Genomic DNA, 16,679 nt, shown 5'->3' on the forward strand with positions numbered 1-16,679 from the left:
AGTGGACGAATGCGGGCTGATGCTAATATTTTTACTGTCGTAGTGGCAAGATATCATCCAGTTGAGCCTCATTTTTCACGTATCTTTCGAAACAACGCTTCTAATCTAAATATTTTATTAGCAATTTTATATTGATAAGTAATAAATGTGTCTTCATTTATCAAAAGAGACTACAATATCTGAAGAACTGTATATGGTTGAAAATTCTGAAATTGTCAATACAATTATCTAGGTGGGATATCCTTCGCTTGTTTCAATTGTATTTCATAAGGAAACATTGTAACACGATAAATCTACCTGTGCAGGCTTACAGTTAGTGCCTGATCTATCTATCCATATGCTTTTTGGGCTTCAACCCAGGGCACGGTGGATTTAAGGAGGCCCCAAGTCAAGTCAAAGTCAAAAATTGACGATAATGCGAAAGAATCTATAACTTTATTAAATTAAACAGATCGTATGGTTTGCAGCCCTGCGAGTCCTGCAATTAATTTAATTCAAGTCTACGTTCAGATATGTCTTAGGTGGGCCCCTATGTCGTGTTAGCCCAGGGCCCCCAAACTTAATATAATAGGCATTGTAAGGGAAAACTCAATAGGCAGCATATCCTAAAGTCCTGGGATCGAACCTCAGTCCAATATTTTCAATAAAGAGTTATTAGATATATTTAACCTTTCGAAAATTCCCAGAAGAAAGAGGCAATGTTCATACTGCCTTGCATCGAACATCACTTTAAATTGGATTTGTCCCATTGAATTACGAGACTGACCTATAATATGCCCACAGTTGGTTCATTTGAGAAGGGCTGTATCCACAATCGGTTACGAGATCATGAACACTAGTATAATTCTAGATAGTATTAATCCGCTCGTCGAAGTTACTTGCACCACAGCTAACCCTTTGATATCGTACATTTTGATTGTAAATTCCTCGTTGGTTGGTTGTTTTTATTAAAGCCTTGTTTAGCGCCTGCGATGATAATACAGCAAGGTTGTTTTGCATGTACTCAGGATTACGTGCGCTCTTCGTGGGAAATTGACTGCCTTAGTTTCGACCTATTTAATTTGGGCTTATAAGTTTTTGTTACAGCGACGATTATGTAACATTTTATTTTTTCATTGTTGCCAGACCCGGCTTCGTACGGGTAGACTAAAGGTCTTATAAAATGTTTGTATTATAATACCTATCCAGTATCCATTTTTATTGGCATTTAGCATGCATCATCAAAGCTTAACAAATTATACACCCTCATGAATCATTTCATCCATTAATAAAAACCGTATAAAAACCTTTGGTAGTTTTTGCGTTCATCTCGCACAAACGCGACGGAATAATTTTATTTTATACGTACATAGTAACTGTCGTTATCAGAATATTAAGAGACTACAATTATGTCAAGTTACGTAAGAGAAGCATGCTTATTCAATTTCGTTGAAGCGTTTTCTTACAGCGTCTCCGAGTGCAAAGAAATGTAAATATAAGAATAAGGATGATCCTGCATTCATAGATTTTAATTACATTGTATCGTATTATATTTCCGGTTTACAGTTATCTTAATAATAATTAATAGTACTTTTTTATTCCAACGTATGCAACCATCGTTTGCAATATTTGAATTTGAGATATTATTATTTATAATATGCTATAAAATTTAATTTAATTCAAACTTTATAAGAGTTGTTTTAAAATCGTCATGATATTATATTGATGTGAATATTATGCCTATTTAAATTAAAGGTCGTACCGATTACAAATATAAAACTTGTTTGAATGTTGAGATTGAAATAACTAATGTTTTTAGTATAAATAAGTTTTTTTTTTCAATTAATCAATACTTTTTGATCAATAATTACTTGATAGCCAGTCTGGGTACCACCCACTCATTAGATATTCTGCTGCCAGCAATACTTAGTATTTTTGTTCCGGTTTGAAGTCTACGAAAAACGGAGAAAAACATTAATATTTTATTTAAAGATTTATATTTAGAATTGCATCTTAGCCGATGATTGCGGGTTCAAACACAGGTCAGCACCACTGAATTTTTCATGTGCTTAATTTGTGTTTATAATTCATCTCGTGCTCGGCGGTGAAGGAAAACATCGTGAGGAAACCTGCATGAGTCTAATTTCAACGAAATTCAGCCACATGTGTATCCACCAACCCGCATTGGAGCAGCGTTAGGATATGCTCCAAAACCTTCTCCTCAAAGGGAGAGGAGGCCTTAGGTCAGCAGTGGGAAATTTACAGGCTGTTAATGTGACTTAGAACTGCATCGATTGCTGTTAAAAAAAACGTGGTACTTACATTTATACAACCCTCTTTGCTATTAAGATGTAACGTTGAAAAGTTCACGTCAGATCTAAAACGACGATAATAATATATATGAAATAATTTTAAAAGCAAACATTCCGCAAGCTACGCTCGCAATACATAAAAAGCGTTTATTTTGGATGGAAGGCTTGAAGCCTCCCGAGGCATAAGAAATGTATACTCACATTTACAATACAGTCGTCGTAATAATCCCGACCACGTTTCGGTGTTCTTTTTACATTACAGAAACATCTTACTGGGTGACGTATTGTGTGTGATGTTTTGTTTTAAATTAAAAAAAGAACGATACTTGAATTGTTTAACATATGCGCCAAGTTGTTATAGTTATTTCATTATTTCATCCGTCTATTTATTTGCGCACTCTGTATATTAATTGTAACTAATTTGTTAAGTTTATTTATTTCTCCTCGAAGTGATTGTAATCTTAAGAAATCAAGTGATTTTAAACCGTATTTTGTATCTGTGCCTGTATATATTTGACTTGACTGTCTGTTGACGTTCTGACCGATTTTGGCTACGGTGACCAATCTCAAAGGAACCTACTATGCAGGACGTATTATAGTGTATGCACCTCCTTACCATGACCTCTTTACCACTTACCACTCTAGAGAGTGCACCTGTGGTAAAGAGGTCATCATAAATCTGAGCTGAGGGAATGGATTCCCACATTCTCATTACCCAGTGGGATGGCGAATCCAACATGAACAGAAATAGTTCAGGCGCAGCGCAACAATTTTATGTGCTTTCCGAGGCACGGAGCGAAGACACCACTTCCTTCAACAGACACGATTGAAAAACCTAATAACATTTTTCGGCCCGACCTGGGTTTTGAACTCAGGAGCTAAGTCGTATTAAGTCAAAAAGTTTATTGAAGTGTCAATATTAATGGTCGACTCCGTAGTTGAATAGTGCGTACACCAGTTTTCATGGGTACACCATACCGAGGTCCCGGGTTCGATTCCCGAGTCGATGTAGAAAAAGCTCATTAGTTTTCTATGTTGCCTTGGGTCTGGGTATTTGTAGTACCTTCGTTACGTCTGATTTTCCATAACACAAGTGCTTTAGCTACTTACTTTTGGATCTGAGTAATGTATGTGATGTTGTCCAATATTTATTTATTATTTATTTATTTCGTATAAAAATTTGAAATACAAGTACAAAACAGCATCGAGTTTGGTAAGGAAACGTTCTTGATCACGTTTCAGAGCGTGTTATATTTAATGGTTTGTTAGTACGAGGTAAGTACAAAATCACGTACAATAATAAGTATAAAAAATAATAAGATATTATTCTCTATTCTAGTTCCGACGAAATAAAACTTGTCCCTCTTCAACTATGAAAAGACGTACGAAATGCACAACATAATTGGTTTACGTTTGATTCGAGAATTCTTTGTATATTTTAAAAGAAAATTCGAATCCTTTTGTACATCTACAAAATGTTTTCTAGCACTTTTATTTTGATATCCCCTTGTAGGACCTTGTCTCTTTAAATCTATCGTAATAAATGAGATGATTTTTTGTTATTCCTAACTAAAAGATCTATTAAAACGATATAAATAAAACTTAAACAAAACAGATTATGCAGCGTGTTTCGGAAAAGGTTTTAGTATATAATTAAAAAAAAAAACTATATTCATTTTTTTTCATTTCATTCAAAAATTAGATTTTTTAAAATATTACAAATTATATGTTTTAATTTAATTATTATTGACCTCTCGTTTCCCCACGTAGTATTTTGTTGTATTAGAAAGAGAAGAACATCGAAATTATATGACGTATCGTATCGTAGGCGGACGAGCAAATGGACCACCTGCTTATAAGTGGTTATCACCGTCAATAGACATTGGCTAAGAAATAATAACCATTATTTACATCACACCAATGCGACATCAACCTTGGTATAAAAAATGTTATTTCTCTTGCCCCTTCAAACCGGATCAAAACAATATTAAGAATTGCTGTTTGGCGGTAGAATATTTGAAGTGTAAGAGGTACCTACCCAGACGGCGTTGCACAAAGCCCTACCACAGTCATTCGATATGATAATAAAATGAATTTACCTCTAATTAAATACATAATAGTTAATATCCAAGAATGGAAATTTAATGATTTCATTGAATAAAAAATTAAATACTTTCCTACTTAAGCTAGCCTCTCCTTTTCATGTTAAGTTAATTCTACCGAAAATAAAATCACAGTTTATTTCTAGGAATACATTCCTTATTTCCAGCCGTTTAAGGTTAAAATCCCCTTCTGACTATCAACCCGTTAAAGCTTTGAAAATAATTATTATTCCGGTCAGCGGTATGTAAAAAAGGCGCGTGATCAAAATCTCATATTGTAGGGATCGAGAAAATACAAATATGTTAAGGAGAACTCACTTAGATTGATATTGTTTGTGTATTTATAGCTATATAACGTACATTTAGAACCCGGCCAAATTAACATAAAAATAATTTTCTTTTTGAAATAACAGCCCCATTATGGGTCTTTCGTTTGACAAAGCACTTAAATAGCGTATCGAATATACAATAAGACTGTTCTGTAATATGTTTACTATAAATATTAATTTTTTAGTAACGTAAAACAAAGAAATAATAAAGAATTTTGCTTGGTTCAATTTATACATCATACAATTGCTGTTATAGATTCTACCAATCAAAGTATCAGCTACAAAAATGCAATGAAGATCCACTATGGTTTTCAAAAAAAATAATACATATTTTCATCATTCATCTCACAAAAGCCTGCTCCCTATTGGAAAAAGGTTCAGAGCTCATTCTACCACGCTTTTCCAATGCAGGTTCGTGGACACAAATATCTTGGGTTTTCTGATGATGTTTTCCTTCACAGTCGAGCATAAAGAGAGATGAATTATAAGCACTAATTAAGCACAAAAATATTCATAGGTGCTTGCCCAGATTGGAATCTATCTCGGCTTTTATGGATGGAAGGAGAATGTCCTTGTGGAAAGCCAGTTAAGCTGGTCTAATTAGACAAAACATTCAGATGAAACGTAATCCAATTTTATCTCAAACTTTGCCAGCGAAACAAATTGTTAAACGAACATAATTCATTTTGAATTCGACAATAAGCCTTTTATTTTAATATTAAAAGGCTTCGGTATTGAAATTCTATGTTTTTTTTCTATGAATGTTTAAGCTTTATCCGATAGGTGATGGTGATTTCTTGCCCAAATTCGACTATGGTAGTCAACAGAGTTTAACTAACTGCGCAGCAAATATAACAGTTCGCAAACATGTTTGCAAACAGTTGCTCTCTCTATTTTCAAATTTTCATATTTCGAACAGACAGCAATCCAAGAACGGGAACGTATCACGCGTTCAACTAACGATTCAACATGCTTTCTGAGACACCGAAATATAAAACTGTCAGCTCCTATCTGGGCTGTTTATATGAATATTTTGCCAAAAAAACAAATAATTTATATAGGTCCAAACGTGACCTCAAACCAGATATCAGTATGATCATGTACTGATGATTGGATACGAACTACTGAAATTAATCCCTATATATTTTGATTACTAAAACCCTATCTGTTCTATTATGAGAAATTTTTCTTAGTATAACTTAAATTACAATTTGTAAACCCAACGAGCTTCAAACTAGCTCCAATAACAATTTAAATTACAATTTCTTGTTTATCCCTATTGACCACATCAAACATCAGTTTCGTGTATCAAATTAAATTCCAATGCAATATCGGAAAGTTTCTGACTTAGAATTTCTTACTTATATTATTATCTTGTCTATAGTGTTGCTGTGTTTGCTATTGTAAGATTGTATATTAATTATTTGTTCCTAGTTGTAAGTAGTATTCGATATTCGATGTTCTTGACTGTTTTTTTTTTATATTGGACTACATCACATACATTACTCTGATCCCAATGTGAGTAGCTAAAGCACTTGTGTTACTGTTATTTTGTCAGAATCTAACGCAAGGTACTATATAATGACAATAGACATGATTATTATTTGTTATATTACCTTTTTAAATTCAACATGATAAAAATAAAATGTATGTATGTATGTATGTATGCTCGTTTGCCAGTTGATACGAGAGTGAGCGACGTTTTCGAGAAAGAATTTCAGCTGGTTCATATATTTTACTTCTCTTTGAAGGTTGGCGTGGATGCGCCCATCAAATGAGAAATGGTCTTTTTATTACCAGAATCTTTTTTCGTTGATAACTCCGTGCAAGAAACGATTATTATTAATTATAAAAATATATATGTTTTCAAACAACTTTAGTACAGCGGAAATGTAAATATAACATACCGTGATGCTATCAAAGAACTAGAAATTAGTTTATTAGACAATAAACCGTTATTTAAGAATAACCAGACCGATTTAAGACTCGAGATCTATATGTACATATATGTTTATGTAGATTGATAGCATAGTGATGCCATATATGCATATATTTCAGCTATACTAACTTTAGTGTAATATAAAAATATAATATTTTTTCAAAGAAAGTTCTTATATTATTATATTTTTACAATTGTGGCGCGAGATCAACGGCAACACTGTCTAGCAATTCAACTTAATATTGTTAAAAGGACATACGAAATTATGATAAAATTAAAATTCGACCTAAAATTATTTAAATATTCGGAATTTGCACCGGTACAAATATGATACGCATAGGAAAACGCAACCGATACCAGCAGCCAGACCCATTTCCATCAAGTTTTTAAAATGTCAAATTGAAATTTTAAAAAAAAATTGTCGTCATTTTAAGAAAATATATTTAGAACAAATTATGTCCGGTCGTTTTTAATATTGACGCTGTAACAAGATAATCATCTAATCTTTGCTACGCGGAGGCATAATCTAGTGCTTCAGATAAAGCCTAGCTTGTCACGGAATTCTAGGAAAATAGCCAGACTCCATTACTCAGTACTTGAAGCTTGGCGGTAACCCAAAAGAGATTAGCTGAGAATATTACTTCTAGCTAAAATACTTAGTGTAAACAATTTATTGATTTGTCTTTGAGAATTTCAGCCTTGAACGTGTTTAAATTATAATTCAGAGACAAATTAATAAAAATACTATGATATTATTGAACTCCGGCTTTTAATTCAAACAGCAGGGCATATATTATTTTGACGATATCTAGCAAGATGGACCAAAATTTTGAAGGCATACATGAAATTTGGAATTTCCTTGATAATGAATCCTTACATCTTGTGATCTCTTTGAAATCTCGACGACGTGTAATCCGTACATCCTGTGTATCTTTTGAGTTAAGTAGTTTGGTTCATCTAGAGGAAACCTGCATTGGATCGACTCGGTGAAATAATCTCCAATCCTTTTCGAAAAATAGAAGAGGCATTAGTCCAACAGCATTTATAGTCGGTTTTTCCAAGCAGCTTCACAATCGTTATAGAATTACAGTTTTGTGAGTCATCTGTTTTTTTTTTGCTGGTTCTGATCTGGATGGTCATCTATCTCAAGGTCCTAGTCCAGGTAATCGCTATTTGTGCCTTCATGAGTGTCCCCGCCTCGTGGACTCTCTCGTCGGCAATACACGAAATGTTACGCGTTATTGCAACCGGGGGATGCGCTGTTGTGTAATTTTTAGTATTATAATTCTATAAAACAAGACAATCAAATGAATTATTAATACCTTAATTAACACCTTGTCATAAATAGTACATTTTTAAAAGCAAGGAAATTGTCAAATTGTACACTTTAAATAGATTATTGTCTAATAAAGGAGATTTCGTTGCGCAAACTTTTATTTTTAGAGTTATTCATAGGTCGAGCAGCTTGAAACATTCTTATATCGTCTGTTTATCAGAAGATTATATCTTTAGAGCCATAATATCTAGCGAGTAATGTGTTCGCAGATTACGCAACAATAACCTCAAATAAAAGATCGTCCCAAGGGTAGAACGATACTCTTAGAACGCGAGTCCTACTCGCGGCCTATTTTTTTACATGACATCAATTCCATTTAAATATACAGGGTTATTGGTAATTCGACGTATTCCCGTTAGGAGGTAATAGGGGTGACTATTTGTGATCATTTTAACCTCCATATGCATAATGCAAAAGTGAACCATTTTTGAGTTATCACGTTTTTTAGTTTTTTTCAAAATAAGTCAAAAATGCAACTTAAAAAATTTATTTAAAAAAAAGTATCAATTAAAATCTATTTTTTTTCTTTTGATTTGTAAAAACGATTAAACACTGGTTATTTGTCAATATTAAAATAGTAATTATCCGTCCAAATTTAAAAATGCGAGACGGATTTTTTTCCACAAAAATGCTTTAAAAACTAAAAAAATCGTTAGGAAACTTGTCCTGCAGATTATTTTAAAAACATAACCGTTTTTTTAGCTTTCCAAAAATGTATAACAACTACTAACTTATTTCAAAGCAATCGAAATAAAATTACCACAAAGGACGCTGGTGGAAATTCGTATTCAAACAAAACTTAGAGGATAAGAATTTATCGATGAACTATTCGAACCATTTCGCAAAACACTTTCGCCGCACGACTCTCTGTAACAGAGCACAGCACACACAGCATGGTCTACAGTGCATAATATAGGATTCCATCCTTACCATTATACTCCTGCGCAAATTATTTACGAACAGGTCCCTGAAAGGAGAGTTATTTTTTGTAGATTCGTGCTTAATGCGGATTTCACATAGTTATTTGTGAAATATTAAAATGATTCATTCATCCAATTAATATTAAAACATCAAAATAGAAGAGCATTTATAATCGGATGCTGTTTAAATTTAATTCTACCAGCTGAATAATGTAATAATAAAACATAATTATGTAAGCCCCGAAGTGATATTTAGGACTTAAATTTAGCACGTACTAAAATAAATATGTGCCCGTTATGGTCTGCCACAAATATCGAAAATGTCGTTGAACTCAATCCACGTGTTTGGAAATGGCGAAAAGAAACTCAGCGGTTTTTTATATTATACATACGCGTAATGCACTCAAGAGAAGACACGGCAGGGGTGGAGTCGTTTGCCGTCACGGCATACGAGTCGGTTGGTAAGACCGACGACCAATATGTGTTCCAAAACAATAATGGTACTTACCGCAATTTGAACCGCCTTTTGTACGAACATCTAAGTGGGTTTTTTTACTACGAATAATTTATTTATGTCTAAATGATAGAGATTTTTCACAATGTTATAACCTTGTCTTTGCGCAAGTGAATTTACAAAATTAAAGCAAATATATAAATATATAAAATTTAACAGGAGCGAGGCGGTTGGTCACAATGGAGTGAGTGGTCACTTTGCTCGAGAACATGCGACGGTGGTGTATCCAGACAGCTCAGAACATGCTCCTCGCCCTCCGGCTGTCGTGGGGAGCCAGTACGATACAAAATATGTAATATGCAGGTAAGATATCTCTTACATGTATATAAATTAATGTTGTTTATCGATTGACTGATCGATGGAAATTTACTTTACATTCACTTGATGGTAAGGCTTTGTGCAAGCCCGTCTGGGTAGGTTCCACCCACTCATCAGATATTCTACTGCCAAACAGCAATATCGAGCGTTGCTGTGTTCCGGTTTGAAGGATGAGTGAGCCAGTGTAACTACCGGCCCAAGGGACATAACATCTTACATCCCAAGATTGGTGGCGCATTAACGATGTACGGAATGGTTAATATTTTTTACAGAGCCATTGTTAATGGGTGGTGGTGACCACTTACCATTAGCTGGTCCATTTGCTCCTCCACCTACCTATAAAATTAAATAAAAGATTACATAATCGCAGATTTAAAAAATGGTTAGTATATTCTTTATGGACTTCAACAATTAATATATGAATTTATTTCATCATCTGCATCAAATCCAGACGTGAGAAACCATGTCATCAAACAAATGGAATGGAGAATGTTTTGTGCACTCCCAATTTCTTACTCACTTTTCTACATTAGAGAGAGAGAGAGAGACTGACAGAATACTGGTGCAGGATTAGTACTTTCGAAGATTAACATGTTTTCCGAGTCACAGAAAAAAATACTGCCAACTATCAAACTTCGGGCGGCTTCAGAGAATTTCTTAACGGAAAAACTCGATAACTTTTTAATGGCCCAACCTAGGATCTTAATTTTGAAGTCGAAGATTTCGCGCTCTATATCTGTACATACAGCTGTACAGCTCGCTAGACCAACGAGTCTCTGTCGTATACGTAAGAATAGATGCGAATGGTGGAAAGATACCACACCTTCCAAGAGGGGTTTGTTCAGAACTCTAGTACCAGTTAAAGTCTAATTTATCATTTCATTTCCACTCCATTTCGAAAGTAACACTAATGTGGTTTCAACCTATAAAACTTTGATTTATACCAACACTTACCGGTTACCTGAAAATTAGTTTCGGAGATCGTAAATTTGTGCTGAAAATCGTTGAAAAATTACAGTCCATTTTCACTAATGACGATTTTTTTACATCGAGGTTTGGTTTAACCTAAATTAATTATTCTGCGTAATGTTTAAAGTATCTAAACACGTGAACACAAGTATTATAGTAACAGCCTGTAAATTTTCCACTGCTGGGCCAAGGCCTCGTCTCCCTTTTGAGGAGAAGGTTTGGAGCTTATTCCACCACGCTACTACAGTGCCGGTTAGTGGATACACATGGGGCCGAATTTCAAACATTTGAAATAATGTGAAATAAAATTTGAATTATAAACACAAATTAAGCACATAAAAATTCAGTGGTGCTTGCCTGGGTTTGAACCCACAATCAACGGTTTATCCCAGTGCAGTTCTAACCAATGGACCACCTCTGCTCTCCCATAACCGAACCTAAGTATATGTATGTACCGATTTTAATACTTTTTTACATGACGTGTGGTTTATAAGATCTGAAATTAGGTTTGTTATAGACTTTAGTAGTTGAATTTCTGTAATTGTTTATTGTGGTGAGGTGAAAACGACCCCTTGGGCAAATATGAGTTAGCTGTAAAGTGCTCATAATATTATTATTATTAGTTAACCTGAATTCACTCACGTAATATATCGGAATTCTCGATATGTTTCGGAGAGAACAGTGGTATTCTGTAACAACTGAATGCGTTATTAATGCGTTCATCCTTTGAATGTTATAATTATTACTCAGTGGTCGAAATCGACCTCATCATGAATTAATAAATTTTTTTTATTATTAATTTAGATTAGATTTTTTTGTATTGGTAACATTATATTCGTCAATAGCTACGAGACTATATCGAGTCTTGTTTCATCGAATTGTTTTGTATTTGCTATATATATATATATATATATATTTCAATCAGAATATTTAATTTGTTTAATATTATAATTGTTTACAACTTTCGCTATTAGAAATAAAATAGCTTGGCAATCGTTTTTTTCCAAGGATATACTATCTCTATGAACTTGCTAATTGTATTATAGCCGTTTACGTTCCTTTTTTAAATTAGGATCCTTCTTTTTCAGCATTTTAATACATGAAGTGATTTTTTAATATATGTATTTTATCTCAAGATTATAATATAATCAATAATAATTGAACAATTATTCTAAGTTAATCTTCTACGTCGTTGCGTGGTTATTAACAAACAGCTTTCCACAATATTAACAAATATAATCATAGTAATTATTATGAGCATAAGCCCTTGCATGCCATTGTAAATATATCAAATTATAATTTCTGAGGCAATGCAATTTACATCACTATAGCATAAAGGATAAGGACTGAAATCCCTTAAAGACAATGAGGTCTTGATACATGATAGAGTTACAGTAATTTGCAACGTTATATCAATCAAAATAAGGATCAAATTGCGTTGATAAGTTCCATATATAACAAGTTGGTTGTTGGTTAGTGTTTGGACGTCTAATGTTGTCTCATGCAGACGTGTAAGCTTTACTGCGTCTCAGGTGTAGATATTATGATGTTAGCCCAAAAATGTATGGACACAAGTGAAGACTTCAGTAGGCTTTACCTATAAATATTGCTTAGAGGGAGATTAATTAAATAATTCTGTCTTCTTCTTTCGTATATGAAACCAGTCATGACAGAAAGAGGTCATTGAAGTAACTAAACGCCCGCTAAACAATGTTTATGAGTATGGCCAATATTAATCATCAATTAAAGTCTTACTTTAATTTTGTTTGAAAATAAATCGATCTAAATAATTGCAAATATGTTTAATACAGTTTTAACGTCATTTTGTAAGTATAAGCTTGTAAATGTTGGCCTGAGGAAGCCTTAGCCAACTGCTGAGCTAAGGAGTCTTTTTTCTTTGAGGAGAAGGTTTGGAGCTAATTCATTCTTTTTAATTTTAAAGTATTATTTATTCAAGGAATTAAAATAAAACCTTAGACTAACGAAAGGTCAAGAGATTATTTTCCAATATTAATTCATAATTTCTCCTTCGTTTAAGGGTTTTAAGCTTATGGATGATAATTCGACAATTTCACTATTCGTAAGTTTAAAAACGAATTTATATCAACCCAATCACACAAGAATTCTTACTATGACGTGATCAACTGAAATTTCTCATCATCCTCCTGCCCTTATCCCAATTTTATTAGGGGTCGGCGCAACATGTCTTCTTCCATACTTCTCTGTCTGACGTCATCGCACAAAAAACCTTCTTTGTAGCCATATCCTCTTTCACATAATCCATCCATCGTTCCTTTGGTTGTGCTCACTTCTACAACCATCCACATTTTTATTTGTTAAAATTAAGAAATATTCAGACGCACAAATCACAAATCTAAAGTGGATCAGAATAATACCAAGTAATCCGACTACATGACGGAGCTGTAATGACTAGTCTTCCCGGTGATTTATTTATTTAACACAGCCTACTTTTGTAACGGACTTATATTAACTCTTGGGAGAAAATATCGGTGCTCGAATGCCTCTGTTTTTAATTAATGTCTACATGCAGCATGTTCCTGTCTTTTATCGACTTCAAAAAAAGGAGGGTCTCAATTCGCCCGTGTTTTTTATGGGTTTGTGAGTACTCCTTTGTTTATGAATCGATTTTTCTTGCGTTGGGTTCAGTATAGCTCCCGGCTCCATCTCAATTTCATCGATATTAAAACATTGAGCATTACATACATACATTTCATTTTATTGACTGTAACTGCACTATGCTTTATAAAAGCCTAGCTGGCGATATAATCAGAATTTGAAAATTATTAAAAAAAAAATCTTTGGAAAAAATAAATCTGAACGTTACATAAAAAAAATATTCGGCAATCTGGAAGTTCGTGAAAATAAAATTTTCATAATTTCTTACACACATAGAATAGATACAAGTTAAAAAAGAAAAAGGAACAACCTCCAAATTGTCAAATAAGTCTTGCTTGTCAACCTCAAGCAGCGCCGACTTGGTTCGCAGTAATGCCAGTTAATCCTGCCTTAGATCGTTAGGTTGTAAGAAGTGGCTTAAGCCTCCTTCATGACATAATATTACGTCTATTCAAATTCTATCCTTCTCTTAATTTTAATTTAGACCTTGGGCAAAATTTTGAGCTGCTATTGAATTCTTTTTTATGATATTATTTGACGGACGAGCAAATGGGATACTTTATGGTAAGTGGTAACCACTGTCTATAGACAAGAAAGTAAAGCTATAAGAAATATTAACCATTCCTTATTTTGACAGTGCCACACTAACCCTTGGGAACTAAGATGTTACGTCCCTTGTGCCTGTATTTATACTGGCTCACTCACCCATCTAACCAGAACACAACACTAAGTACTGCTGTTTGACGGTAGAATATGTGATAAGTGATTACTACATAGGCGGGCTTGTAAAGCCCTACCACCAAGTACAATAATGGTTGGAGAGATTCTCTGAAGAATGGTTTCTATAATCAAATCTCGCGATGATTTTGAAAAACATTAGATACATGTAGACTCAGGCGTTTTTTTGGGTAACGATTGTCTATTGATTATGAAGACATTTAACTTCCTCTTCCTTTATAGTTTACACTTCACGTCATTTGAACATGCTCATCTCAGCGGAATTCCTTTTACTTTTTAGCCGTCTTCTTAGAACGTCGTCATCATCATCTTGTATCATTTAAACTTCTTTTCTTTCTACCTTTTTCTAATCTACAAACTCCAAAAGGTTCCCATGATGTAAATCAATGAGTAAATTATTATTTAGTAACGTGGCACACTATTTCTATGTTTCAAATATTAATCTCAATATCAAATTAATTTAAATTATATTTTAGTTCTAATAGTATTACTACTTTATTTCGGCAGCCATATTTTGCCTTTTTATTTTATAAAACATTGAAGTAATTATTTCGCCTTAAAAAAGACGTATCTTATTGTAGATTATTTGAATAAATCATTTTGGTATTTTCTTTTCAAAGTTATATTTTTTTAATTTTAATTAAAATTTCGCTATAATAGTTCAACTTTTTAATTTTCACGGAGGAACAATTCACTCTCCGATATCATTAAAATATTTAAACAAAAATCTTAAAATAAACAGCAAACAAACTATGTATTTATGTATAGAACTAATTTAATAGAGTCTGTTGCTTTTTTATCATTCTATATGTTATATTATATGTTCTATTATTTACTTTATCTATTTAGAATTCACTAAACAAGAAATTAATTATTTTAACAAAATATATTTTAGTAATTATAGGAAAAATAGTTTGGCTTTAATCCAAAAACTAATAACATATTTATTTTATTACTAGCTGTGCCCGCGACTTCGTGCGCGTTGTTTGAATTTAAGTTATTTGGATATTGTAGCGTGATTTTATTTTTATTCTATATATAATTCTAAAATAAATGTAAGTTACTCATTATTACATCCGCTATCTGCCAGTGAAAGTCCCGTCGAAATCGGTTCAGCCGTTCCAGAGATTAGCCGGAACAAACAGACAGAAAAATGGGTTATTTTAATATTACAAACAGACACTCCAATTTTATTATATGTATAGATTATATTATATAATCCCATATTACGTTGTTTATTGAGAAATGCTCGACATTGGTCAAGTGGTACCTTGTTATGTGGCGAACTTGACGAAAAGCATTTTCCCTAAACATCGAACATTCGTGTAAATAATGGACGATACAAATAATTTGAAAATTCACTGTTAATTTAATAGTAAACCTTTTTACTTTATAATATAAGTACGATATTCAGATATATAAAAAATAATAAATTGAAATATAATTTAAAAACACAAATTTAAATATATAAAAATTGTATATTATTACATAGAAAACCAAAATACGTCATAGCTTATTTTATGTGGTTGATTTTTATACAGGACATTATTCTAAATTTAAATTTTATATCGTATGTCATTACAGAATCAATAAACTAGTGAGTAATTTTTTTTATAATTTAGGAAACAAACACTCAATTTCGCAATTCATTATAATGAATAATTTATTAAAAGAGCAAAAAAGCACACGTTGATAAGAAGTCATCGAAAATGAAATGAATAAATCAAAAATCAAGCTCTTAGAAAAATATAATAAATATTATATAGACTGTTAAACGCAATAGTGGCCAACAGTTGCCACTACTCATACATGCACACTCGTACACGCACACTAGTAAAGAAGTATGACGATTGGCGAATGTCATGCGTAGCTGTTACGCACACCAACATAATACAGTTTTCACGTTTGTTTTAGTATTTTTTACTGTAACATTATCTACATACATAAATAATCTAAGTGTCAGCTATATAATAAATTTAATTCTGATCTATAATTAAAATTGAGGCAATTTGAAAAAATAATATTTTAATTTTAATTATTAATTCGATAGTCCAAGAAAAAGCATCGATGGAAATTAAAAAAAAAAAAAAACAAAAGACGTCCAGAATATCGTATTCAAGTCTCGTGCCGAGGTGGATCACACTAATGCCAGTTAATCCTACGTCGGAATAGGCTGGAAGAAGTGACTTAATCTTCCTGGATGATGTATGTACAGTCTACTTACAATGGTATATATCTGTTGAACGATTTGTCTCATTATATTTTTTATAAAAACCAGTTTAACTACCGACCCGACCGGCTTCGCACGGATGCACTTAATTAATAAAGAAAATGTCATGATATCAATATAATTTATACTTTATAGCATTAAGGTTTAATGTAGGTATCTTCCAGTGACAAGTTTTTTACAATTGTATTATAAGTTCCGGAGATCACTTCATACACACAAACAAATAAATTTTACCTCTTTATAATATTGGTGTATATAAATTAGAATAATTATGAAAGATATTCATTCATTTATTCATTCATTCATTCATTTACAGTTGACCACTCGATTATATCATCGTGTTTTAATATATAAAT

At 32.7% G+C, this 16,679-nt stretch overlaps 1 protein-coding gene across 10 annotated transcripts in view; it reads left to right on the forward strand.

The window, feature by feature from the left end:
- Nucleotides 1–16,679, forward strand: part of LOC113397709 (protein madd-4) — a 165,293-nt gene that overhangs the window by 44,075 nt on the left and 104,539 nt on the right. For all 10 annotated transcript variants that reach the window (XM_064218553.1, XM_064218556.1, XM_064218558.1 and 7 more), the window contains exon 3: nt 9,591–9,734. In XM_064218553.1, coding sequence (XP_064074623.1) covers nt 9,591–9,734 — 144 coding nt within the window. The remainder of the gene's footprint in view (nt 1–9,590; nt 9,735–16,679) is intronic.

The sequence above is a fragment of the Vanessa tameamea genome, chromosome 23 (assembly GCF_037043105.1).
Source record: "Vanessa tameamea isolate UH-Manoa-2023 chromosome 23, ilVanTame1 primary haplotype, whole genome shotgun sequence".
In the NCBI taxonomy this organism is placed as follows: domain Eukaryota; kingdom Metazoa; phylum Arthropoda; class Insecta; order Lepidoptera; family Nymphalidae; genus Vanessa; species Vanessa tameamea.